At 51.9% G+C, this 27,117-nt stretch overlaps 1 protein-coding gene across 1 annotated transcript; it reads left to right on the top strand.

The window, feature by feature from the left end:
• Positions 1 to 282: 282 nt before the first annotated feature.
• PLVA (plasmalemma vesicle associated protein) lies at positions 283 to 25,909 on the top strand. Its single transcript, XM_071087622.1, has 6 exons — positions 283 to 781; positions 12,718 to 12,814; positions 12,914 to 13,626; positions 18,742 to 18,802; positions 18,967 to 19,048; positions 24,977 to 25,909. Exons 1-6 carry the CDS (start codon positions 413 to 415, stop codon positions 24,981 to 24,983), a joined length of 1,329 nt encoding a protein of 442 aa, XP_070943723.1. The 5' UTR covers positions 283 to 412; the 3' UTR covers positions 24,984 to 25,909.
• The last annotated feature ends 1,208 nt before the right edge of the window (positions 25,910 to 27,117 follow it).

Raw genomic sequence — 27,117 nt, 5'->3', positions numbered from 1 at the left:
CTCCCTGTGCCTCAGTTTCCTCTGCCACCCAAGGGTGACAGCAACACACCTGGCATGATTCGGTGATCTAATCACAGCAGGGACTGAGAACAGCACCGTCCACCAAGTAAAGGCGAACGCGAGGCTCAAAGAGGCCGAGAATGCCTGACCAGCCAGCCAGCGCCCCACCCAGCATTAATCAGAGGGGTCCAGCCGGTGCCCTGGCTCTGCGCCCCCAGCCCCACCCCCGCCCTCTCACAGCCAGAGTGGGAGTGTTGTGATAACCCGCAGCCCCCGTTTCCTCCGGGCCAGGAAGGAGCCAGGCAGAGGAAGTATTAAGAGGAGTAATATAAGCACTCCCCCCTGCGAGGCGGAGGCCAGAGCAGGCCGGGTGGCAAGCAGGGACGGTGCACTAGACGGCAGGAGTGAGCAAATGGGTCTGGCCATGGAGCATGGAGGGTCCTACGCTCGGGCCGGGAGCAGCTCTCGGGGCTGCTGGTATTACCTGCGCTACTTCTTCCTCTTCGTCTCCCTCATCCAATTCCTCATCATCCTGGGGCTTGTGCTCTTCATGGTCTATGGCAACGTGCACGTGAGCACGGAGTCCAACCTGCAGGCCACTGAGCGCCGAGCCGAGGGCCTGTACAGCCAGGTCCTGGGGCTCACGGCCTCCCAGACCAACCTGACCAAGGAGCTCAACCTCACCACCCGCGCCAAGGATGCCATCATGCAGATGTTGCTGAGTGCCCGCCGCGACCTGGACCGCATCAATGCCAGCTTCCGCCAGTGCCAGGGTGACCGGGTAAGGCTGTGGACAGGACACTTGTCCTGGGGACCCTGGGCAAGCCCCCTCACCTCTCTGAGCCTGAGTTTCCTCATCCAAGAGAGGGGGACAATCACAGGACAAATATTCTATTTTCTTATGAGACACCATCTCGCTCTGTCTCCCAGGCTGGAGTGCAGTGGTGCAATCTCGGCTCACTGCAACCTCCGCCTCCCGGGTTCGAGTGATTCTCCTGCCTCAGCCTCCCAAGTAGCTGGGATTACAGGCACGTGCCACCATAACCGGCTAATTTTTGTATTTTTAGTAGAGATGGGGTTTCACCATGTTGGCCAGACTGGTCTCAAACTCCTGACCTCAAGTGATCCACCCACCTTGGCCTCCCGAAGTGTTGGGATTACAAGCGTGAGCCACCATGCCCAGCCGACAGATTTGATTTTTTTTTTTTTTTTTGTAAGAGCCAGGGTCTCCATCTGTATCCTGGGCTGGATGGAGTGCAATGGCTATCATAGCTCACTGCAGCCTCAATCTCCTGGGCTCAAGTGATCCTCTTGCCTCAGCCTCCTGAGTAGCTAGGACTACAGGCATGTGCCACCACACCCAGCTAATATGTTTATCTTTAGCAGAGATGAGGTCTCACTATGTTGCCCAGGCTAGTCTCGAACTCCTGGGCTCAAGCAATCCTCTCACCTCAGCCTCCCAAAGTGCTGGGATTACAGGGGTGAGGCACTGCGTCCAGCTAATTTTTTTTTTATTTCTTTTCTTTTTTTTGGAGACAGGGTCTCACTCTGTCACCCAGGCTGGAGCACAGTGATGTGAGCATAGCTCACTGCAACCTTGACATCCTGGGCTCCAGCTATCCTCCTGCCTCAACCTTTTGAGTAGCTGGCACTATGGACGTGCCACTATGCCCCGGTCATTTTTTATTTTTAGTAGACATGGGGTCTCGCTATGTTGATCAGGCTGGTCTTGAACTCCTGGGCTCAAGCAGTCCTCCCTCCTGGACCACCCAAAGTGCTGAGATTACAGGTGGGCACCACCACACCTGGCAATTTTTTTTTTTTTTTAGATGGAGTCTCGCTCTGTCATCCAGGCTGGAGTGCAGTGGCACGATCTCGGCTCACTGCAACCTCCACCTCCCAGTTTCAAGTGATTCTCCTGCCTTAGCCTCCTGAGTAGCTGGGATTACAGGCACGTACAACCATACCAGCTAATTTTTGTATGTTTAGTAGAGACGGGGTTTCACCATGTTTGCCAGGCTGGTCTCAAACTCCAGACCTCAAGTGATCCATCCCCCTCAGCTGCCCATAGTGCTGGGATTACAGGCATGAGCCACCATGTCCTGCCCTGGCGCCCTGGCTAACTTCTTTTTTAGAGACAGAATCTCACTATGCTGCCGAGGCTGGTATTGAACTCCTAGGCTCAGCCTCATAAAGTGCTGAGATTACAGGCATGAGCCACTATTCCCAGCCAGCAACTTTTTTTTCTTTTTTTTACTGTAAGTATATTCCATACAATATTTGAGATATAATTTTTTTTTTTTTTTTTTTGAGACGGAGTCTCGCTGTGTCGCCCAGGCTGGAGTGCAGTGGCCGGATCTCAGCTCACTGCAAGCTCTGCCTCCCGGGTTTTTACGCCATTCTCCTGCCTCAGCCTCCCGAGTAGCCGGGACTACAGGCGCCCGCCACCTCGCCCGGCTAGTTTTTTGTATTTTTTAGTAGAGACGGGGTTTCACCGTGTTAGCCAGGATGGTCTCGAACTCCTGACCTCGTGATCCGCCCGTCTCGGCCTCCCAAAGTGCTGGGATTACAGGCTTGAGCCACCGCGCCCGGCCGAGATATAATTTTCAAAAATTATTCGTTGTCTTTTTGGAATCCAAGTTTAGCTCTCTTCCTGTGTGTTAATTGGCAGTCCTGAGCCCGTAACTTACTATGCATAAAGCTCCCAGAATGTGGCAGCACACACTAGTTGCAAATAAGAAGTGGCTGAAGACTGGCTACAGTGGTTCACACCTGTAATCCCAGCACTTTGGGAGACCGAGGCAGGAGGACCACCTGAGTCCAGGAATTCAAGACCAACCTGGGCAACATGGTGAAACACTGTCTCTACAAAACGTACAAAAACTAGGTCAGGCGTAGTGGCTCACACCTGTGATCCCAGCACTGTGAGAGGCCGAGGTGGGTGGATCACTCGAGGTCAGAAATTCGAGACTAGCCTGGCCAACCTAGTAAAATCCTGTCTCTACTAAAAATATAAAAATTATTAGCCTGGTATGGTGGCACGTGCCTGTAGTCCCAGCTACTCGGGAGGCTGAGGCAGGAGAATCGCTTGAACCTGGGAGGCAGAGATTGCAGTGAGACGAGATCTCACTACTGCACTCCAGCCTGGGCGACAGAGGGAGACTCTGTTTAAAAATAGATAAATAAATAAATAAATACGTACATACAAAAATTAGCCAGGCATGGTGGCACGTGCCAGTAGTCCCAGCTACTTGGGAGGCTGAGGTGGGAGGATCGCTTGAGCCCAGGAGGTCAAGGCTTCAGTGAGCCAAGATGGTGCCACTGTACTCCAGCCTGGGAGACTGAGTGAGATCCAGAATGGAAAAAAAAAACCACAAAAAAACAAAAAAAGGATGGACTGAATAAAAGTTCACAGTGTTTTGTTCCTATTCAATTCTAGCATGTATAAACAGTCCATATTTGCCGTATGCTGGGTGTTGAATTTAGAAATATTAACTCATTGCCAAATCCCAGGAAGTAGGGAGAAGCTTTCGTTGTTTTGGTTTGGTTTTTTTGAGATGGAGTCTTGCTCTGTCACCCAGGCTGGAGTGCAGTGGCACGATCTCGGCTCACTGCAAGCTGGGCCTCCTGGGTTCACTCCATTCTCCTGCCTCAGCCTCCTGAGTAGCTGGGACTACAGGCACCCGCCACCACACCCAGCTAATTTTTTGTGTTTTTAGTAGAGATGGGGTTTCACTTTGTTAGCCAGGATGGTCTCAATCTCCTGACCTCGTGATCCCCCTGCCTTGACCTCCCAAAGTGCTGGGATTACAGGCGTGAGCCACTGCGCCCAGCCCAGCTAATTTTTCTATTTTTATTTTTATTTTTATTTTTATTTTTCGCGCCCGGCCAATTTTTCTATTTTTAGTAGACACCGGGTTTCACGGTGTTAGCCAGGATGGTCTCGATCTCCTGACCTCGTGATCCCCCTGCCTTGACCTCCCAAAGTGCTGGGATTACAGGCGTGAGCCACTGCGCCCAGCCCAGCTAATTTTTCTATTTTTATTTTTATTTTTATTTTTATTTTTATTTTTCGCGCCCGGCCAATTTTTCTATTTTTAGTAGACACCGGGTTTCACGGTGTTAGCCAGGATGGTCTCGATCTCCTGACCTTGTGATCTGCCCGCCTCAGCCTCCCACAGTGCTGAGATAACAGGCGTGAGCCACTGCGCCCGGCTGTTTTGTTTTGTTTTGTTTGACAGGGTCTCCCTCTGTTGCCAAGGCTAGAGTACAGCGGAAGGTCTTGGCTCACTGCAACTGCTGCCTCCCAGGCTCAAGCGATTCTCTTGCCTCAGCCTCCCAAGTAGCCGGGATTACAGGTGTGCCCCACCATGCCCGGCTAATTTTTGTATTTTTAGTAAAGACAGGGTTTCGCCATGTTGGCCAGGCTGGTCTCAAACCCCTGACTTGAAGCGATCTGCCTGCCTTGGCCTCCCAAAGTGCTGAGATTACAGGAGTGAGCCATTGTGCCCGGCCAGCAGAAGTTTTAAACCCTTTGCAGGCAGGAAAGTGAAGGCATGAGAGGGGAGTTGACTTTCTTTTTTTTTTTTTTTTTTTGAGACGGAGTCTCGCTCTGTCGCCCAGGCTGGAGTGCAGTGGCCGGATGTCAGCTCACTGCAAGCTCCGCCTCCCGGGTTCACGCCATTCTCCTGCCTCAGCCTCCCGAGTAGCTGGGACTACAGGCGCCCGCCACCTCACCCGGCTAGTTTTTTGTATTTTTTTAGTAGAGACGGGGTTTCACCGTGTTAGCCAGGATGGTCTCGATCTCCTGACCTCGTGATCCGCCCGTCTCGGCCTCCCAAAGTGCTGGGATTACAGGCTTGAGCCACCGCGCCCGGGCCGAGTTGACTTTCTTGAAGCGTCAGAAACAGGTGGGCTCTCTGGGCACAGTCACAGATGCAAATCTGGGGTCTCCTGGAGACCTTTGCGCCACTCTCGCACCCTAGCTTGTGTCAAACACACTAGACAATTATCCCCATGTTCTCAGACACAACTTCGTCCCCGGGGTGTCCTGCCTGCCCTGAGACATTGTGGGGAGCAGGTGTGGGGCTCTCTCCTTAAGGGTGAGGTGGGTGAGAGATGGGAGGGTGGGGTGAGGAAAGGCTGAAGAGGCAGCTTCGAGGTCTTCCAAGGAGGTGACCTGGCTGGCCAGGGCCAAGGCAGTGGCAAAGACAGGCCTCCCATAGGACCTCAGACCGCCCAGCCCTCCGCACTGGGCGGGAAGGTAAGCTCAGCCCCTCAGACCTGCGCAAGGCAGAACTCAGTCTCCTCACCTCAGACCCCTAATGGCAGGGCCATACTTGCACCACAACCCCCTTGCTCAGAGCCCCAGAGGTAGGGCCCTGTCTCCATCCCCAAAACCCCAGGGCAAAGCACTGTCTCCCCAGATGCCCAGAGTATGGTGGTTCTCACCTCAGCCCCCCAAGATGGGATGGAACACCCCTCAGTCCCCAGGGCACAACTGTGCCCCTTCCCTCAGACTCTCATAATAGGGTCCTGCCTGCCCCCTCAGATCCTCAGAGGAGAGCCCTGCCTCCCCTCTCAGACCAGAACCTGGCTAACTGGTGTCTTTTCTTTTTTCTTTTCCTTTTTTTTTTTTTTTTTTTTTGAGACAGAGTCTAGCTCTGTTGCCAGGCTGGAGTGCAATGGCACGGTCTCCGCTCACTGCAACCTCCACCTCCTGGGTTCAAGCAATTCCCCTGCCTCAGCCTCCCGAGTCGCTGGGACTACAGGCGCCTGCCAATGTGCCCTGATAATTTTTTTTTTTTTTTTTTTTTTTTTTTGTATTTTTAGTAGAGACAGGGTTTCACCATGTCAGCCAGAATGGTCTCAATCTCCTGACTTCATGAGCCGCCCGCCTTGGCCTCCCAAAATGCTGGGATTACAGGCGTGAGCCACCGCACCCGACCTGTCTTTTCATTTAAAAAAATTTATTTATTTAGGCCGGGCGCGGTGGCTCACGCCTGTAATCCCAGCACTTTGGGAGGCCGAGGCGGGCGGATCACGAGGTCAGGAGGTCGAGACCATCCTGGCTGACATGGTGAAACCCCGTCTCTACTAAAAATATTAAAAATTAGCCAGGTGTGGTGGCGGACGCCTGTAGTCCCAGCTACTCGGGAGGCTGAGGCAGGAGAATGGCATGAACCCGGGAGGCGGAGCTTGCAGTGAGCGGAGATCGAGCCACTGCACTCCAGCCTGGGAGACAGAGCGAGACTCCGTCTTAAAAAAAAAAAAAAATTATTTATTTAATTATAGTATTATTATTATTATTATTGACACAGAGTTTCACTCTGTCACCCAGGCTGGATTGCAGTGGCACGATCTCAGCTCCCTACAACCTCTGCCTCCCGGGTTCAAGTGATTCTCCTATTTCAACCTCCTGAGTAGCTGGGATTACAGGCACCCGCCACCAAACCCAGCTAATTTTTTGTATTTTTAGTAGAGATAGGGCTTCATCATGTTGGCCAGGCTGGTCTGGAACTCCTGACCTCAGGTGATCTACCTGCCTCAGCCTCCCAAGACACTTCTTCTCTATAAAAAAAAAAAAAAAAATTAAAAATAAGAAACTAAAAAATTACAGCCTTTTTTTTTTTTAGAGACAAAGTCTCACTCTGTCACCCAGGCGGGAGTGTGGTGGCACGATGATAGCTCACCACAGCCTCAAACTCCTGGGCTGAAGTGATCCTCCCACCTCAGCCTCCCAGGTAGCTGGGACCACAGGCACATATCACCATGCTCAGCTAATTTTTTTTTTTTTTTTTTTTTTTTTTTTTTTTTGAGACGGAGTCTCGCTCTGTCGCCCAGGCTGGAGTGCAGTGGCCAGATCTCAGCTCACTGCAAGCTCCGCCTCCCGGGTTCACGCCATTCTCCTGCCTCAGCCTCCCGAGTAGCTGGGACTACAGGCGCCCGCCACCTCGCCCGGCTAGTTTTTTGTATTTTTTAGTAGAGACGGGGTTTCACCGGGTTAGCCAGGATGGTCTCGATCTCCTGACCTCGTGATCCGCCCGTCTCGGCCTCCCAAAGTGCTGGGACTACAGGCTTGAGCCACTGCACCCGGCCATTTTTTTTTTTTTTTTTTTTTTTTAGAGACATGGTCGCATTACGTTGCCCAGGCTCAAGCAGCCTCAAGCAATGTTCCCACCTCCACCTCCCAGTGACTAAGGCTTTTGAGAACAGAAGGCATTCCCCATGTCCCCCCAGGACATTCATCCAGGGCCAGCTTCAAAAGGACGAAGGACAGAGAGTTGCAGAAAGACAAACTCTCCTCATTCTTCATATCTTATGATATTTCTGCAGAGGGTTCTCGTCCAAAGTTTGAAAGGCACAGCTTTAGTTTGTTGAATTGTGAACACTTTCTTTAAAAACAGCCTTGCTGGCCAGGTGTGGTGGTTCACACCTGTAATCCCAACATTTTGGGAGGCCAGGGTGGGTGGATTGCTTGAGCTCAGCAGTTTAAGACCAGTCTGGGCAACATAGTGAGACCCCATCTCTATAAAAAGTACAAAAATTAGCCAGGAGTGATGGCATGCGCCTGTAATACCAGCTACTTGAGAGGCTGAGGTGGGAGGATTGCCTGAGCCTGGGGAGGTTGAGGGTGCAGTGAGCTGTGATGGCACCACTGCACTCCAGCCTGTGTGGCAGAGTGAGACCATGTCTCAAAAAATATAAAATTAAATTAAAATAAAAACAGCTGGCTGGGCGTGGTGGCTCACACCTGTAATCCCAGCACTTTGGGAGGACAAGGCAGGTAGCTGAGGCCAGTGGATCACTTGAGGTCAGGAGTTCGAAACCAATCTGGCCAACATGATGAAACCCCATCTCTACTAAAGTACAAAAATTAGCTGGGCATGATGGTGCACCCCTGTATTCCCAGCTACTTGGGAGGCTGAGGCATGAGAGTCGCTTGAACCTGGGAAGCAGAGGTTGCAGTGAGCTGACATCACGCCATTGCACTCTAGCCTGGGCAACAGAGCGAGACTCCAGCTCAATAATAATAATAATAAATAATTTTTAAAAACAGCTTTATTGATATATAAGTGTACAATTTGTTGATTTTTTTTTTTTTTTAGATGGAGTCTTGCTCTGTCGCCCAGGCTGGAGTGCAGTGGCACGATCTCAGCTCACTGCAAGCTTCACCTCCCGGGTTCATGCCATTCTCCTGCCTCAGCCTCCCAAGTAGCTGGGACTACAGGCGCCCGCCACCACGCCTGGCTAATTTTTGTATTTTTAGTAGAGATGGAGTTTCACCGTATTGGCCAGGATGGTCTTGATCTCCTGACCTTGTGATCCACCTGCCTCGGCCTCCCAAAGTGCTGGGATTACAGGCATGAGCCACTGCGCCCGGCCAATTTCATGATTTTTTGTACATTCACAGAGTTGTACATTCATCACCATGATCCATTTTAGAACATTATTTTAGAACATTTTCACCTTCCCAGAAGAAAACCCACGTCCCCATCAGCAGTCACTCCCCATTCCCCTCCCCCAACCCCTGGCAGCCACCAACCTGCTTCCTGTCTCTATGAATTTGCCCTGTTCTGGGCATTTCATGTCAATGGAATGTCGCACAATGTGGCCTTTTGTGTCTGGCTTCTCTCACTTGCACATCATAATTTGGGGGTTCACACACACTGCAACATGGATCAGTGCTTCTTTCCTTTTTATGGCTGAATCATGTTCTATGTATGGAAGGACACATTTTGTGCCTCGATTCATCTGCTGACAGGCATTTGGGTTCTTTCCACCTTTTGGCTACTGTGAATTGAGCTGCTGTGGACGTTACTGGCAAGTTTATGTGAGAATATGTTTCCATTGCTCTGGGTATATGCTGAGAAGTAGAATTGCTGGGTCACGTGGTAACTATGTTTAACATTTTGAGGAACTGCCAGACTTTCCCAAAGCAGTTGCAACATTGTACATTCTCATTAGTACTGTCTGAGAATTCTGATTTCCGCATATCCTCATCAACACCTGTTACTGTTCATTTTGGGGTTTTATGGGTTTTTAAAATAGCCACTCTCGTGGGTGTGAAGTGGCATCTCACTGTGGTTTTGATTTGCATTTCCGTAATGGCTAATGATTTTGAGTATCTTTTGATATACTTGTTGGTCATTTGCATATCTTCTTTATTTTTAATTTTAATTTTTTTTTTTTTTTGAAACAGAGTCTCACTCTGTTCCCCAGGCTGGAGGGCAGTGGCACAATCTCTCCTCACTGCAACCTCTGCCTCCCGGATTCAAGCGAGTCTTCTGGCTCAGCCTCCTGAATAGCTGGGACTACAGGCGTGCGCCACCATGCCCAGCTCATTTTTGTAATTTTAGCAAAGATGGGGTTTCACCATATTGGCCAGGCTGGTGGTGGGCAGATCACTTGAGGTCAGGAGTTCGAGACCAGCCTGACCAACATGGTGAAACCCTGTCTCTACTAAAAATACAAAAATTAGCCAGATATAGTGGTGCGCACCTGTAATCCCAGCTACTCAAGAGGCTGAGGCTGGGGAATCACTTGAACCCGGGAGGCGGAGGTTACAGTGTGCCAAGATCGTGCCACTGCACTCCAGGCTGGGTGACGGAGCGAGACCCTGTCTCGATTAAAAAAAAAAAAAAGAAGATTTTTTTTTTTTTTTTTTTGAGGCGGAGTCTCGCTCCGTCGCCCAGGCTGGAGTGCAGTGGCGCGATCTCGGCTCACTGCAAGTTCCGCCTCCCGGGTTCCCGCCATTCTCCTGCCTCAGCCTCCCGTAGCTCTAGCCTGTAGCTGACTTACAGGCGCCGCCACCACACCCAGCTAATTTTTTTGTATTTTTAGTGGAGATGGGGTTTCATTGTGTTAGCCAGGATGGTCTCGATCTCCTGACCTCGTGATCCCGCCCGTCTCGGCCTCCCAAAGTGCTGGGATTACAGGCTTGAGCCACCGCGCCCGGCCGAAGATTTTTTTTTAAAAGACTCTTATTTGCCTCATGAGATGGTGTTAGCATTTGTATTAATTTGCTAGGGCTTCCATGACAAGGTATTACAGACTGGGTGGTACCAAGATCAAAGTGTTAGCAGTGTTGCTTCCTTCTGAGGCTGTGAGGGAAAGATCTGTTCCTGGTCTTTTTTTTTTTTTTTTTTTTTGAGACTGAGTCTCACTCCATCACCACCCAGGCTGGACTGGAGTGCCGAGACGTGATCTCGGCTCACTGCAGCCTCCACCTCCCCGAGTTCAATCAGTTCTCTGCCTCAGCCCCCCGAGTAGCTGAGATTACAGGCACCCACCAACACGCTCAGCTAACTTTTTTTTTTTTTTTTTTTGAGACGGAGTCTCGCTCTGTCGCCCAGGCTGGAGTGCAGTGGCGTGATCTCGGCTCACTGCAAGCTCCGCCTCCCGGGTTCACGTCGTTCTCCTGCCTCAGCCTCCCAAGTAGCTGGGACTACAGGCGCCCACCACCACACCCGGCTAGTTTTTTGTATTTTTTTAGTAGAGACGGGGTTTCACCATGTTAGCCAGGATAGTCTCGATCTCCTGACCTCGTGATCCACCCGCCTCGGCCTCCCAAAGTGCTAGGATTACAGGCTTGAGCCACCGCGCCCGGCCACAGCTAATTTTTTTGTATTTTCAGTAGAGACGGAGTTTCACCATCTTGGTCAGGTTACTCTTGAACTCTCCACCTTTTGATCCACCCGCCTCAGCCTCCCAAAGTGCTGGGATTACAGGCGTAAGCCACCACAGCTGGCTTGTTCCAGGTCTTTCTAACTGGGCTTGCAGGTGGCATCTTCTCCCTGTGTCTGCTCTTGGTCTTCCTTCTGTCCGTGTCTCTGTGTCCAAATCTCTTCTCTTTATAAGGACATCAGCCATGTTGGATTAGAGCCCACCCTAAGAACCTCACCTTAACTTAATTACCTCTCTGAAGACCCTACTTCTGCCAGGAGAGGTGGCTCACGACTATAATCCCAGCACTTTGGGAGGCCGAGGGGGGCAGATCACCTGAGGTCAGGAGTTTGAAACCAGCCTGGCCAACATGGTGAAACCCCGTCTCTACTAAAAATGCAAAACTTAGTTTGGCCAGGCGCGGTGGCTCACACCTGTAATCCTAGCACTTTGGGAGGCTGAGGTGGGCAGATCACCTGAGGACGGGAGTTTGAGACCAGCCTGGCCAACATGGAGAAACCCTGTCTCTACTAAAACATACAAAATTAGCCAGGCGTGGTGGCACAGGCCTGTAGTCCCAGCTACTGGAGAGGCTGAGGCAGGAGAATCACTGGAACCCAGGAGTTGGAGTCTGCAATGAGCTGTGATCACTCCACTGTATACTAGCCTGGGCAACAGAGTGAGACCCTGTTTCTTTAAAAAAAAAAAAAAAAAAAAAGGCCCGGCGCGGTGGCTCAAGCCTGTAATCCCAGCACTTTAGGAGGCCCAGACGGGCGGATCACGAGGTCAGGAGATCGAGACCATCCTGGCTAACACGGTGAAACCCCATCTCTACTTAAAAAAATACAAAAAACTAGCTGGGCAAGGTGGCAGGCGCCTGTAGTCCCAGCTACTTGGGAGGCTGAGGCAGGAGAATGGCGTGAACCCGGGAGGCGGAGCTTGCAGTGAGCTGAGATCTGGCCACTGCACTCCAGCCTGGGCGACAGAGCCAGACTCCGTCTCAAAAAAAAACAAAAAACAAACAAAAAAAAACATTCAGGGCTCGGATGGATCCTTTGAGCTCAGGAGTTCCATACCAGCCTGGACAACATGGTAAAACCGCCATCTGTAAGGAAAATACAAAAAATTGGCCAGGAGTGGTGGTGCATACTTGTAGTCTCAGCTCCTCGGGAGACTGATGGAGGAGGATTGCTTGAGCCTGGGAGGTCAAGGTTGCAGAGTGAGCTGAGATAGGGCCACTGCACTCCAGCCTGGGTGACAAAGTGAGACTTTGTCTAAAAAAAAAAAAAAAAAAAAAAAAAAAAAACGAGCTGGGCACGGTGGCTCAAGCCTGTAATCTCAGGACTTTGGGAGGCCGAGGCGGGCAGATCACCTGAGATCAGGAGTTCAAGACCAGCCAGGCCAACATGATGAAACCCTGTCTCTACCAAAAACACACAAAAAAATTAGCGGGTCGTGGTGGCAGGCCCCTGTCATCCCAGCTGCTTGGGAGGCTGAGAAAGGAGAATTGCTTGAACATGGGAGGCGGAGGTTGCGTTGAGCCGAGATTGCACCACTGCACTCCAGCCTGGGCAACAGCAACAAGAATGAAACTCCGTCTCAAAAAAAAAAAAAAAAAAAAAAAAAAAAATTCAGTTGACCATAAATGTGGATGTAATATTTTTAAAGTTCATCCATGTTTATTTATACTTTGTGTCTTTTTATTTCTAGACAGTAGTAACTGTAAAAGCTTTTGAAAATCAGACAAACATCCACTATATTTTTATTTATTTATTTTTGTTTGTTTGTTTTATTGAGATGGGGATCTCGCTATATTGCCCAGGCTGGTCTCAAACTTCTGGGCTCGAGTGATCCTCCCACCTCAGCCTCCTGAGTAATCGGGACGACAGGTGTGAGCTGCCACACCTGGCTTCCAACATCTCCTCAATAAAGGGACCGTGCCCTTGTGAATTCAGCTCACTCCGGCCACTAGGGTGCTCGATCTGGGCCCAGGCAGTCCCGGGGGCAAGACACTAAGCTCTGTCCTGCGCCCTTCCCCTCCCTTCCGGGCAGGTCATCTACACGAACAATCAGCGGTACATGGCTGCCATCATCTTGAGCGAGAAACAATGCAGAGAACAATTCAAAGACATGAACAAGAGCTGCGATGGTGAGTACTAAGGCCGCAGGGAGCCGGGGTGGTGGACTCCCCGCCCAGTGCTCGCGGCAGCCCCTAATCTTCCTGGGTCTCCTGGTCCTGTTTCCTTAGCCTTGCTCCTCATGCTGAATCAGAAAGTGAAGACGCTGGAGGTGGAGATAATCAAGGAGAAGACCGTTTGCACTAAGGATAAGGAAAGCGTGCTGCTGAACAAACGCATGGTGGAGGAACAGCTGGCTGAATGTGTGAAAACCCGGGCGCTGCAGCATCAAGAGCGCCAGCTGGCCGAGGAGCAACTGCGAAAGGTTCAAGCCCTCTGCCTGCCCCTCGACAAGGACAAGTTTGAGATGGATCTTCGTAACCTGTGGAGGGACTCCATTATCCCACGCAGCCTGGACAACCTGGGTTACAACCTCTACCATCCCCTGGGCTCGGAATTGGCCTCCATCCGCAGAGCCTGCGACCACATGCCCAGCCTCATGACCTCCAAGGTGGAGGAGCTGGCCCGGAGCCTGCGGATGGGTATCGAACGCGTGGCCCGCGAGAACTCGGACCTCCAACGCCAGAAGCTGGAAGCCCAGCAGGGCCTGCAGGCCAGTCAGGAGGCGAAACAGAAAGTGGAGAAGGAGGCTCAGGCCCGGGAGGCCAAGCTCCAAGCCGAATGCTCCCGGCAGACTCAGCTAGCGCTGGAGGAGAAGGCGGTGCTGCGGAAGGAACGAGACAACCTGGCCAAGGAGCTGGAAGAGAAGAAGAGGGAGGCGGAGCAGCTCAGGATGGAGCTGGCCATCAGAAATTCGGCCCTGGACACCTGCATCAAGGCCAAGGTGGGCATACGGGCCCCAGAGGGAGGCTGCAGTGGAGTTAGGTCCAGATGCCAAGGGGGTGGTGGTGACGTTGAACTTGGAGTTGGCTTTGAGGATGGCTTCCTGTTCTAGGTTGGGTGAATTACGACTCTCTAGGATCAGGCATTAAGATCAGGATAGAGCTTGTAATGGGGATGGGCATTGCGAAGAGTGTAGGGTTAAGAATGGAATTAGAGGCCGGGCGCGGTGGCTCAAGCCTGTAATCCCAGCACTTTGGGAGGCCGAGACGGGCGGATCACGAGGTCAGGAGATCGAGACCATCCTGGCTAACACGGTGAAACCCCGTCTCTACTAAAGAAATACAAAAAACTAGCCGGGCGCAGTGGCGGGCGCCTGTAGTCCCAGCTACTCTGGAGGCTGAGGCCGGAGAATGGCGTGAACCCGGGAGGCGGAGCTTGCAGTGAGCTGAGATCCGGCCACTGCACTCCAGCCTGGGCTACAGAGCGAGACTCCGTCTCAAAAAAAAAAAAAAAAAAAAAAGAATGGAATTAGAGTGCCGGGCACAGTGGCTCATGCCAGTAATCCCAACACTTTGGAAGGCCAAGGCGGGTGGATCGCCTGAGGTCAGGAGTTCGAAACCAGCCTGGCCAACATGGCAAAACCCCTTCTTTACTAAAAATACAAAAATTAGCAGGGCGTGGTGGCAGGTGCCTGTAATCCCAGCTACTCAGGACTCTATCTCAAACAAAACAAAACAAAACAAAACCTGGAATTAGAGGTAGGGTGGATATCGGGTCTAGGGTTGGGTGAGGGGGTGGATCTAGAATTTCTGTTGCCTTTGGGTTTGGGTTGAGTTGAGGCATGGAGGGCAGATTTAGGATGGATGCTGGGATGACCTGTTGGTGGCTATCCACTCTACGGATGGTTATAGGATTGTAGTCATGTGGATGGAGAAGTTTGTTGGCATTAGGATTGGGGTAGAGTTTGGAATTAGGAATGACATTGAGGAAGGATTAAGAATTGAGGCTGGCTGGGCGTGGTGGCTCACACTTGTAATCCCAGCACTTTGGGAGGCCGAGGTGGGAGGATAGCTTAAACTCAGGAGTTCAGACCAGCCTGGGCAACACAGCAAGACCCCCACCCCAGGCTGGGTGTGGTGGCTCACGCCTGTAATCCTAGCACTTTGGGAGGCCGAGGTAGGTGGATTGCCTGAGCTCAGAGTTTGAGATCAGCCTGGGCAACACGGTGAAACCTCGCCTCTACTAAAATACAAAAAATTAGCTGGCCATGGCAGCGTGTGTCTGTAATTCCAGCTACTCGGGAGGCTGAGATAGGAGAATCTCTTGAACCCAGGAGGCAGAGGTTGCAGTGAGTCAAGATCACACCATTGCACTCCAGCCTGGGTGACAGAGCAAAACTCCGTCTCAAACAAACAAACAAAACACAAAACCCCATCCCTACAAAAAAAAAAAAATACAAAAATTAGGCCAGATGCAGTGGCTCACGCCTGTAATCCCAGCACTTTGGGAGGCCGGGATGGGTGGATCACGAGGTCAGGAGATTGAGGCCATCCTGGCTAATGTGGTAAAATCCCATCTCTACTAAAAATACAAAAAAAATTAGCCAGGTGTGGTGGCAGGTCCCTGTAGTCCCAGCTACTCAGGAGGCTGAGGCAGGAGAATGGTGTGAACCCGTCAGCCAAGATCATGCCACTGCACTTCAGCCTGGGCGACAGAGCAAGAGTCTGTCTCAAAAAAAAAAAAAAAAGAAGCCAGGTGTGGCAGCACACACCTGTAATCCTGGCTACTTGGGAGGCTGAGAAGTGGGAGGATTGCTTGAGCCCAGGAGGTTGAGGCTGCAGTGAGCCGGAATTGCACCACTGCACTACAGCTTGAGTGAAAGACCAAGACCTTATCTTAAAAAAAAAAAGGAAAAGGAAAGAATTGAGGCTGGCATTAAAAAAAAAAAAAAAAAAAAAGGAAATCATGTCCTTTTCAGCAGTACGGATGCAGCTGGAGGTCATTATCCTAAGAGAATTAATGCAGAAACAGAAAATCAAATACCATATGCTGTCACTTATAAGTAGGAGCAAAATATTAGATACAAACAAGGATGGGAACAACAGACACTGGGGTTCCAAAATGGGAAAGGGAGGGAGGGAGGGGGGAAAAGGTTAAAAACTTACATTTTGGGGACTGAGTTCATTGCTTGTTCAATGAGACCATTGGAAAGTCAGACTTCTATGATCGGGTGCAGTGTCCCACACCTGTAATCCCAGCACTTTGGAAGGCCAAGGTGGGTGGATGACCTGAGGTCAGGAGTTCGAGACCAGCCTGGCCAACATGGTGAAACCCTGTCTCTACTAATAATACAAAACTTAGGGCCGGGCGTGGTGGCTCAAGCCTGTAATCCCAGCACTTTGGGAGGCCGAGATGGGCGGATCACGAGGTCAGGAGATCGAGACCATCCTGGCTAATACGGTGAAACCCCGTCTCTACTAAAAAATACAAAAAACTAGCCGGGCGCAGTGGCGGGCGCCTGTAGTCCCAACTACTCGGGAGGCTGAGGCAGGAGAATGGCGTGAACCCGGGAGGCGGAGCTTGCAGTGAGCTGAGATTCGGCCACTGCACTCCAGCCTGGGTGACAGAGCGAGACTCCGTCTCAAAAAAAAAAAAAAAAAAAAAACTTAGCCAGGCTTGGTGGCAGACGCCTGTAATCCCAGCTGCTTGGAAGGCTGAGGCATGAGAATCACTTGAACCCAGGAGGCAGAGGTTGCAGTGAGTCCAGATCGCGCCACTGCACTCTAGCCTGTGTGACACAGCAAGACTCCGTCTCAAAAAAAAAGAAACCCAAACCTCTGCATCATGCAATATACCCAGTGTAACAAACCTGCACACATCCCCACTAAATCTAAAATAAAATAAAATCTGCTCCAAATCCTAAAAGAGAAAAGTGAAAGAATTGAGGCTGGGTTTGAGTGTAGGGAGCTGGTGGGTTATTCTACTGTTGGGATTGGGATTGGGGTTAGGGTCAGAGTTAAAATCATGTATTTGAGTTGAGTTGAGGAACCAGGGGAGTTGGTTTAGCGTTGGGAGTGATACTGGGGTGAGGATGCCTAGAGGAAGAGTTGATGTGAAGGTTGAACTCGTGTTTAAGTTGGGCTGAGATGAGTTTTTGGTCACTGCTGTGTCTAGAGTTGACTTGAGTTAAAGTCAGGATTTCACTTAGGATTTCGTTGATTTTAGAAGGGGGTTGAATTTGGAATTTGGATGGTGAGAAAAGCTTGCAAATTGAGTCAGGGATGCTTGTAGGGGGTGAGGTTGGGTGAAGAATGATCTAGGATCTCATTTGCTTTGGGACTGAGTTGAAGCACTGAAGTCGGATTTGAGGCTCTGGTAGTTGGAGGTGACTGGTGCATCTAGAAATGCTTAGAGGTTGCAGCCAAGGGTGAATTTCAGATTTCACTGGCATTGACATAGGGATTGGTATTGACAATGGGTTAGGAGTTGAGCTCGGGTTGGTTTAGGGTGACTGGTGGAAGGCTGAGTGGGCTTGCAGTTGAGTTGAAGGATTGGGTGACCCTGGGTTATGGCTGGGGAGACATTGGGGTTGAGTGACGATCAGGGCTGGGTTGAGAGTAAAATCTGGGGTAGATGCCAATCTCGGCGTGGAACTGGGTTGAGGTGGATTTGGGGTAACTGACCAGCTTAGGACGGTTTCCGGTTAATATCAGGGGCTCGATAGGGCCTTAGGATTAGGGTGAAGTTTGGATTGGGATTGGAACTGAGTGTGGGTTTAGGATGGGAGCTAGGTAGAGGCTGGGATCTGGGGTTGAGTGGGTGCTGAGCATGACATTGCACAAGTATTTGTAGGAGGGCATGGTGGAGGCCAGGGCTGGGGCTGGGGAAATGGATATTTTCTCTCCTTTTTTTTGAGACAGAGTTTCGCTCTGTCGCCCAGGCTGGAGTGCAGTGGTACAATCTCAGCTCACTGCCACCTCCACCTCCCAGGTTCAAGTAATTCTCCTGCCTCAGCCTCCCCGAGTAGCTGTGATTGCAGGTGCCTGCCACCACGCCTGGTTGATTTTTTTTTTGTATTTTTAGTAGAGACGGGGTTTCGCCATGTTGGCCGGGCTGGTCTCGAACTCCTGACCTCAGGGGATCCGCCCTCCTCGGCTTCCCAAAGTGCTGGGATGACGGGCGTGAGCCAGCACGCCCTGCTGGAAATGGGTATTTTCATAGTGGTTGGGTCAAGAGAATGGTTGGAGTCAGAATGAGATCTGAAGATATGGTCAGATCCAGTTTATAATTAGGACTGGGTTTAGGTTGGGGCTTGATTCTGAGATTGACTTTTCATGTTGGGATCAGATTTTAGGTGATTGAGTTCAGAATTGGCCTTGGATTTCAGGTTTTGGGGGATTGGCTCAGGGATATTCCAGGGGTGGCATTTAGGATCGGGGTCCAGCTGGTCTACAGGGTAGGCTGACTTCAGCCTGAAGGGGGCTGTGGTGGGTGAGTAGACTCCGATGGGGTCATGGGTTGGACCTGGATTCACCCTGAGGCTCTGATGGAGATAAGGGTAGACCAGCTGTGCAGCATGGGGCCTCGGGACTGCTGAGGTGAGCAGTCCCACAAGTCCCCAAGCCATCTGAAGTCTTGTGGTGGTTGCAGGTGATTCTACGTTCATGACCATGTATGTCTTTCTACATGGGGTCTGTTACGCTGCCCTGGAAGGACTTTAGAGACACTGGTCTTGAAGGGCATGAAAGGGCAGAACCCGGCCAGGCACAGTGGTTCATGCCTGTAATCCCAGCACTTTGGGAGGCCGAGGCAGGCGGATCACCTGAGGTCAGGAGTTCGAGACCAGCCTGGCCAACATAGTGAAACCCCACCTCTATTAAAAATACAAAAAATTAGCCAGGCATGGTGGCGCGTGCCTGTAGTCCCAGCTACCCGGGAGGCTGAGGCAGGAGAATCGCTTGAACCTGGGAGGCCGAGTTTGCAGTGAGCCAAGATCATGCCACTGCACTCCAGCCTGTGCAACAAAGCGAAACTCCATCTCAAAAAAAAAAAAAAGGCAGAAGCCTGTCTGGGAAGCCCTGGCTTCTACCAACCTCCCTCCATCTTTCTTTCACAGTCGCAGCCGATTATACCAGTGCCACGGCCCATGGGCCCTGTCCCCAACCCCCAGACCATCGGTGAGTGACAAAAGACAGAGCCAAGTAGGGGAGGGGCCCCTTTCCACCTCGAACCCCACCCCAGCCTCACTCTCCCACTCCCCTGGGCTGCCAGCCCATCCCTAGCCCAGGGGCAGGGGCTACTGAAGCTGTAGGTCAAGCCTCACCTCTCCCTCCCTCCACAGACCCAGCTAGCCTGGAGGAGTTCAAGAGGAAGATCCTGGAGTCCCAGAGGCCCCCTGCAGGCATCCCTGTAGCCCCATCCAGGTAAGGCACTGGGCAGGCTGCAGTTGTTCAGTCTTAGGGCTGTGGGCAAAGCTAGGACAGGACTGAGGGTGGAGGGAGGCTGATCTCATACTTGCTTCTTCCTTAATTGAGCACCTGCTGTATACATGTATGGTTGGGCGTGAGGGACACAGTAGTATCCAAGACACACCCAGTTCTGTCCTCATGAAACTCCCTGAATAGTGGGTGAGACAGTGTCATGATGGGACTACCAAGGAGCCTACAAGTATTAGGCACCTACTGTGAGCCCCACGCAGTTCTAAGTACTTTGCAAGATTAATTCATGTAATCTTCACAACTAAACAACAATAGTAGGGCAAACCACTATTCTACCCACTTTCCAGATGAGGAGAGTGAGGCACAGGGAGGGCATGCATTGTACCCCAGGGAGCACAGCACAACTGGGACACGAACCCAGGCCATCGGACCCCAAACAGGCAAGAGAGAGCCTTGGTGAGGAGGAGCTGGAGCATGCGGAGCTGGCCTTAGGGAAAGCAAGGGGAACAGTGTTCCAGGCAGCAGGAACAGCCAGGTCAAAGGCCTGGAAGCTGGATAGGGGTGAGGGAAGGTAATGAGCAAACGGAGAGAGGGGGGAGTGGCATCCAGGAGTGATTCCTGACCTTTAATTTCTAGAAAATGAGTCTCAGCTGGGCATGGTGGCTCATGCCTGGAATCCCAGCTACTCGGGAGGCAGAGGCATGAGAATCGCTTGAACCTGGGAGGCGGAGGTTGCAATGAGCCGAGATCATGCCACTGCACTCCAGCCTGGACAACAGAGTGAGACTCTGTCTCAGAAAAAAAAAAAAAAAAAAAAAAGAGGCCAGGTGCGGTGGCTCACGCCTGTAATCCCAGGCCGAGGCGGGCGGATCACAAGGTCAAGAGATCAAGAGCATCTGGCCAACACGGTGAAACCCCGTCTCTACTAAAAATACAAAAAGTAGCTGGGCATGGTGGCGGGCGCTTGTAGTCCCAGCTACTCTGGAGACTGAGGTAGGAGAATCACTTGAACCCGGGAGGCAGAGATTGCAGTGAGCCAATATCACGCCATTGCACTCCAGCCCAGCAACAGAGTGAGATTCCATCTCAAAAAAAAAAAAAAAAAAATCCAGTTACGGTGGCTCACGCCTGTAATCCCAGCACTTTGAGAGGCCAAAGTGGGTGGATCACCTGAGCTCAGGAGTTCAAAACTAGCTTGACCAACATGGTGAAACCCTGTCTCTACTAAAAAAAAAAAAAAAAAAAAAAAAAAAGGAAAAAAAATACAAAAATTAGCCAGGTGTGGTGGTGGGCACCTGTAGTCTGAGCTACTCAGGAGGCTGAGGTGGGAGGATCGCCTGAGCCCAGGAGGTGGAGGCTGCAGAAAGCAAAGATCGCATCCCTGCACTCCAGCCTGGGAGACAGAGTGAGACCCTATCTTGAAAAAAAAAAAAAAAAGACAGTGTCTGAAGTCAAGGGCCTGGAAATGCTTTGCTAATTGCAAGGTGCCATCCAAAAATGGCCAGAGCAAGGGGCTAGGGGCCTCTGTAGGAAGCAGCAAGGGCTCCTGGCACATGCTCACGTCATGGCTTGAGGCCTGTGCCCCCGGCCTCCTCCCAGAGTCAGTCACTTCTCAGAGGGCGGCCTGTGCGTCACAGGGATGGTGACTCAGGCCACCGCCCCAAGAACTGCCTGTGCTCTCTCTGGGGTCCTGCTGCACCACTGACGGAGTCAGGGCTGGCACTGCCATTTGCAGTTTAAGACCCGAGGCTCAGGAAGGCACCAGGACTTTAAGTCAGATCCCTTTGACCCCAAACACTGTGCCAATGACCATTTTGCCACGGGGCTATTGTCAATCTGGGTCTATTGCAGCCTCAGAGGGATAATACGGGATTTCTGGCCAAGTAGATTTCCGAAAGCTTTGCCGCCAACTCCCCAGGATGCAGCATGTCCAGCTCCATTTCCACCTCTTCTTTTTTTTGTTTTTTGTTTTTCCTTCTTGCATACCCTCTCCAACAGGGAGCTCACTCCCTTGCCAGGCTGTCTCTCAGCCCCTTTGCTCTAGATGGCTCAGTTCTCAGCCCTGAGCAGCCCACAGGGAGGGAAACAAAAAGGTGAGGAGGAGATTCCCCACTCCAAGCAAACACAATTTTCCTCTCTCCATCTTGGCCCAAAGCCCTCACGGCAAGGAAGGAGGTTCTATTATTATCCCCACTTCTCAGAGGAGGAAACTGAGGCCCCAGGGAAGTGAGCAGCCCGGGGTCACACGGTGGAGAATCAGGGCCAGGCCCGGGCTCCCAGCCCAGGACTGTCAGGGCCTCGGCTGAGAACCGGGGAAGCTCTTGACATTGTTTACCCCAAAATGACGTCCATCTGCTGAGAAAACAATGTGTGCTTAAGCCTGAATCTCGCCACCTCCTCTCCTCACGGTTGCAGGAAGGGCCTCTGGCCTGCTGGCTTCTGCCTTTGACTCCCCCTCCCCTGAGAGACGCTGGGGGCAAGTGGGCTGGGGTTGTCTGCTCTGGGTTCACTGGGCAACTTGGGGAGAGTCACCGGAATTTTATTTATTTATTTATTTATTTTTATTTTTTTTGAGACGGAGTCTCGCTCTGTCCCCCAAGCTGGAGTGCAATGGCACGATCTCGGCTCACTGCAAGCTCCGCCTCCGGGGTTCATGCCATTCTCCTGCCTCAGCCTCCCGAGTAGCTGGGACTACAGGCGCCCGCCACCTCGCCCGGCTAGTTTTTTGTATTTTTTAGTAGAGATGGGGTTTCACCGTGTTAGCCAGGATGGTCTCGATCTCCTGACCTCGTGATCCGCCCGTCTCGGCCTCCCAAAGTGCTGGGATTACAGGCTTGAGCCACCGCACCCGGCCTCTAAAACGTTTTTTTTTTTTTTTTTGAGACGGAGTCTTGCTCTGTCACCCAGGCTGGAGTGCAGTGGCCGGATCTCAGCTCACTGCAAGCTCCGCCTCCCGGGTTTACGCCGTTCTCCTGCCTCAGCCTCCCGAGTAGCTGGGACTACAGGCGCCCGCCACCTCGCCCGGCTAGTTTTTTTGTATTTTTTAGTAGAGACGGGGTTTCACCGTGTTAGCCGGGATCGTCTCTCGATCTTCTGGCCTCGTGATCCGCCCGTCTCGGCCTCCCAAAGTGCTGGGATTACAGGCTTGAGCCACCGCGCCCGGCCTAAAACGTTTTTTAAAGGGCAAATATTAAGTAAATCTTGGTCCAGGAGCAATGTGGCTGAATATGGCAAAAATTGCAATGGGAAGAGCTTTTTTTAAAAAAGATTGTATTATTTATTATTATTATTATTATTATTATTATTATTATTATTTTGAGATGGAGTCTCACTCTGCCCCCCAGACTGGAGTACAGTGGTGTGATCTCAGCTCACCATGACCTCCACCTCCCAGGTTCAAGCGATTCTCCTGCCTTAGTCTCTTGAGTAGCTGGGATTATAGGTGCCCGCCACTACGCCTGGCTAATTTTTTTGTATTTTTAGTAGAGATGGGGTTTCCCCATGTTTACTAGGCCGGTCTTGAACTCCTGATCTCAGGTGATCTGCCCGCCTCAGCCTCCTAAAGTGCTAGGATTATGGGTGTGGGCCACCACACCTGGCCAAGATTTTATTTTTATTTTATTTTATTTTAATGTAATTTTTTTTTTTTTTGGAGACAGAGTCTTGCTCTGTGTTCCAGGCTGGAGTGCAATTGTGCAATCTCGGCTCACTGCAACTTCTGCCTCCCAGGTTCAAGTGATTCTCCTACTTCAGCCTCCCAAGTAGCTGAGATTACAGGCATAAGCCACCATACCTGGTTAATTTTTGTATTTTTAGTAAAGACAGGGTTTCTCCATGTTGGCCAGGCTGGTCTCAAATTCCTGACCTCAGGTGATCTGCCCGCCTCAGCTTCCCAAAGTACTAGGATTACGGGTATGAGCCACCACCGCGCCCGGCCTTTTTTTTTTTTTTTTTTTTTTTTTTTAATCTTTTTTATTTTTTGAGAGAGTCTTGCTCTCTTGTCCAGGCCACAGTGTGGTGGTGTGATCTCGGCTCACTGCAACCTCCACCTCCCAGGTTCAAGTGATTCTCATGCTTCAGCCTCCCAAGTAGCTGGGATTATAGGCATGCACCACCACGCCCGGCTAACTTTTGTATTTTTAGTAGAGATGCGGTTTCACCACATTGGCCAGGCTGGTTTTGAATTCCTAGCCTCAAATGATCCGTCCGCCTCGGCCTCCCAAAGTGCTGGGATTACAGGTGTGAGCCACTGCGCCTGGCCATATGGGCTTAAGATGGGAGTCCAGGCCTGGCTCTGAGCCGGGCACATGGTTAATGTTGTTCAAGTTCCTGTTACGACTCTCATAATTTGTTTGTCCATTCGAGCCGTATTTATTGAGCAGCTGCTGGGAACTGGGCATGGTATTAGGTGCTGGGAACAAGGCACAGAAACCGCTGCCCTCAAGGGGCTCACAGTCTAGTGGGAGAGATGGATGACAAATCAGATGAATGGGTCACTCGAGGGACCTTTGGTGATGGGGAGACAGAGGAAGGGGCAGGAAGCGTCAGAAGGTTGGAACTTTCTACCAGAGACAGGGCAGGCTACACCGAGGAGGTGATATTGAAGCAGAGACCCAAAGGAGGTGAGGGAGGAGCCATGGAGGGATTCCGGGAAGGGTGCGCTAGACAGAGGACACAGCCAGGGCAAAGGCCCCAAGGTGGGACCGTGCCATGTGTGTTTGAGGGGAGGAGGCCAGTGTGGCTGGAGCGGAGTGATTGAGGGGAACAGGAGGAGGAGGTAAGGGCAAGGAAGTGATGGGAGCTGATCAAGCCCTGTCTGTGGCTGCTGTGAGGACCTGAGCAGACGGGGGATGTGCATGACCCAGTTCAAGCATCCACAGGTTCCTCTGGTCACTGTTGGGGAACAGACTGGGGGACAAGGAGCTGGGGACCAGGACAGAGGCGGTTGCACTAGTTCAAACAATGATGGGGGCTTCGATGCCTCCGTCTCTGAAAGATGGAGCCTTGCAGGCTGGCAGCAGGGACCAGAGCTGGGTAAATGGTGGTTGAGGATGGAGTCTGGGGCCAGGGCCAGGGACCAGAGCCAACCAAGGAACGTGAGGCCGCTTGGGCCCCAGGGAAGAGCCGGGGAAGGAAGGGAGAGGACCAGCGGAAGCGGGACTTGGCCACAGCCCCCTCCTCCCCCAGCAGGAAACAGCCTCTAAGCCAACCCCTGACCCCTCACAGGAACCTCTGCCAGGCCCAGGAGGGGGGAGGGCATCCCGGATAGCAAGACAACTCCGCTCGTGCAAAGGCAGCGGGACTGGGGGTGCGGAAGCAGTGTGATGGCCCTTGGAATTGTTGGGTCTTTGGCATAGTAGGAGTCCCTGATGGGGATGCCTGGGAGGGGCAGAGGGGTGGAGCCCTGAATGCCGTGTTGTAAGGCTTGGATTTTGTCCTGAGGGCACTGGGGAGCCACGGAGGACATGTGAGCAGGAGCAGGCAAAAGAGGGAGACTGAAGCCTTGCCTTGGCAACCAGCGTAGGTGTCTGGGGGAGCGGAGGCTTTGGGGTAAATTCTCAGTATCCCTAGAATGTTGGGAGGCACTGGGGAGAGTCAAACAAGCTGTAGCAGAGGCTTGGGGCTTGGAAGTGGCCACTCTGAACCTAAGTATCTTCGTCTGTATAATGGGGAGGAACACACCGCAGTCTCACCATCCTGGGGAGGTTCAACACATGCGACTTTCATGGCGAGGCTAAACCCGAAGGAGCACTGGGGTCCTGAGGAACAAGTAGGGGCCCAGGGTGGGAGGAGGCAGGGTCGGGGTCCCCAGGATGTTGTGCCCCCACTGAGGACGAGCCTCCAGGGCCCGGCGAGGTTTGCCCTTCCCTCTGTCTGACACTCTGTTGTGTTACCATCCCCTTCCTGCCCTAGTGGCTGAGGAGGTTCCAGGCCTGAGGACCAAGGGATGGCCCGACTCGGCGGTTTGCGGAGGATGCAGTGAGATGCTCACAGCGCCGGACACTACCCCCTCCCGCCGCCCCCAACCACCCAGGGCCACCATCAGACAACTCCCTGCATGCAAACCCCTAGTACTCTCTCACACTCGCACCCGCGCCTCAAGATCCCTCGCCCAGAACACGCAGCCGCGGAGATGACGTCACGCAAGACCCGGCGCTGACGTCACATATCACCGTGGTGATGGTGTCACGTGGCCATGTAGATGTCACGCGGCCATGTAGAGGTCATGAAGAGATTTAGCGATGGCGTCGCGCAGATGCGCACGTCGCATACAGACATGGGGGGCGTGGCATGACGTCACAATAAGATGCAGCAATGACGTCACGGGCCACGTTGACGTCGCACGTCATGTCAATGTCACATAGAGGCGGCGATGGCATCACACAGATGGTGATGATGTCATACACAGACACAGTGACAACACACACCGTCACAACGTCACCTATAGATATGGCACCAACATCACATGCCCGCATGTCCTTTCACACACTCTTTCTACCCAATTCTCACCTAGCGTCACGTCCCCCCGACCCTGGCACACGGGCCAAGGTATCCACAGCATCCCACCCCCACCCGCACAGCCCTGGGCCCCAGCACCTCCCCTCCTCCAGCTTCCTTGCCTCCCAGCCACTTCCTCACCCCCAGTGCCTGTACCCGGAGGTGAGAACAGGAAGCTATTCACCTCCGCTTCTTGAGTGTGAGTGCTTCCAGCCCCCGCTTGGGGCCCTGATCCGGGGGTGAGGGTCACCTGCTGTCGGGAGGGGAGCCATTCCTTCTCCGCCCACTCCCAGCCCTGCCTGTGGCCCGTTGGTGGCACTTAATAAATATTAGTGAATCCTTCAAAGACTCCAGAAGTGCGATTTCTGCTTTTAAAGGTACCACATGGTTTCTGGGCAAGGTGGCTCAGGCCTGTAATCCCAACACTTTGGGAGGCCAAGGCGGGAGGATCACTTGAGGCCAGGAGTTTGAGACCAACTTGACCAACATGAGAAACCCCATCTCTACAAAAAACACAAAGCGAGGTGTGGTGGTGCGTGCCTGTAATCCCAGCTACTTGGGAGACTGAGGCATGAGAACCTCTTGAACCCTGGGAGTCAGAGGTTGCAGGGAGCCGAGATCATGCCACTGCACTCCAGCCTGGGCAACAGAGCAAGACCCTGTCTCAGAAAAAAAGAAAAAAGAAAAAAGAGAAAGAAAGTTCTAGGTTTGCAAAGAATTCTCCAGAAAAGGTACCAGTGTCCAGTTTAAAGACACTTTGGCTCACTGATATCACTAAATTAGCCAGCAGTCAGGGAAAAGCAAATCGAAAGAACACAGGGAAATCACATTGCACCCAGCAGACTGGGAAAATGTCTTTTTAAGGCCATAACACGTAACACCTACTAAAGGTGTAGAAAAAAAGGGCCTTTTCCTACAAGACTAGTAGAAATTCAAGTCCTGTAATGGCCCTTCCAGAAACTAGTTTAGTGAAACATAATAAAATCAGGCTGGGTGTGGTGGCACATGCCTGTAATCTCAGAACTTTGGGAGCCCTAAGTAGGAGGATTGCTTGAGCTCCAGAATTCGAGGTCAGCCTGGGCAACATAGCGAGACCTCGTCTCTATGAAAAATTTAAAGAAAACCAGGTGTGGGCCGGGCGCGGTGGCTCACGCCTGTAATCCCAGCACTTTGGAAGGCCATAGGCGGGTGGATCACGAAGTCAGGAGATCGAGACCATCCTGGCTAACACGGTGAAACTCCGTCTCTACTAAAAATACAAAAAATTAGCCGGTCATGGTGGTGGGTGCCTGTAGTCCCAGCTATTCAGGAGGCTGAGGCAGGAGAATGGCGTGAACCCAGGATGGGGAGCTTGCAGCGAGCCGAGATCACGCCACTGCACTCCAGCCTGGGTGACAGAGCAAGACTCCGTCTCAATTAAAAAAAAAAAAAAGAAAGAAAAAGAAAGAAAACCAGGCGTGTGATAGTGCGCTCCTGTAGTGCCAGCTACTTGGGAGGCTGAGGTGGGAGAATTGCTTGAGCCAGGAGTTGAAGGCTGCAGTGGGCTCTGATTCCAC

The sequence above is a fragment of the Macaca nemestrina genome, chromosome 20 (assembly GCF_043159975.1).
Source record: "Macaca nemestrina isolate mMacNem1 chromosome 20, mMacNem.hap1, whole genome shotgun sequence".
In the NCBI taxonomy this organism is placed as follows: domain Eukaryota; kingdom Metazoa; phylum Chordata; class Mammalia; order Primates; family Cercopithecidae; genus Macaca; species Macaca nemestrina.
The sequence above is the reverse complement of the archived record's forward strand: the minus strand, read 5'-3'. Positions and strand labels throughout refer to the sequence as shown.

What these genes read in the sequence shown, in the direction of transcription:
- PLVA (XM_071087622.1), top strand. Translation starts at nt 413, where the DNA reads ATGGGTCTGGCCATGGAGCATGGAGGGTCCTACGCTCGGGCCGGGAGC. An exon ending in CATGAACAAGAGCTGCGATG is followed by an intron (nt 12,815 to 12,913) that starts GTGAGTACTAAG and finishes CTGTTTCCTTAG; the next exon opens with CCTTGCTCCTCATGCTGAAT. An exon ending in CCCCAACCCCCAGACCATCG is followed by an intron (nt 18,803 to 18,966) that starts GTGAGTGACAAA and finishes CTCCCTCCACAG; the next exon opens with ACCCAGCTAGCCTGGAGGAG.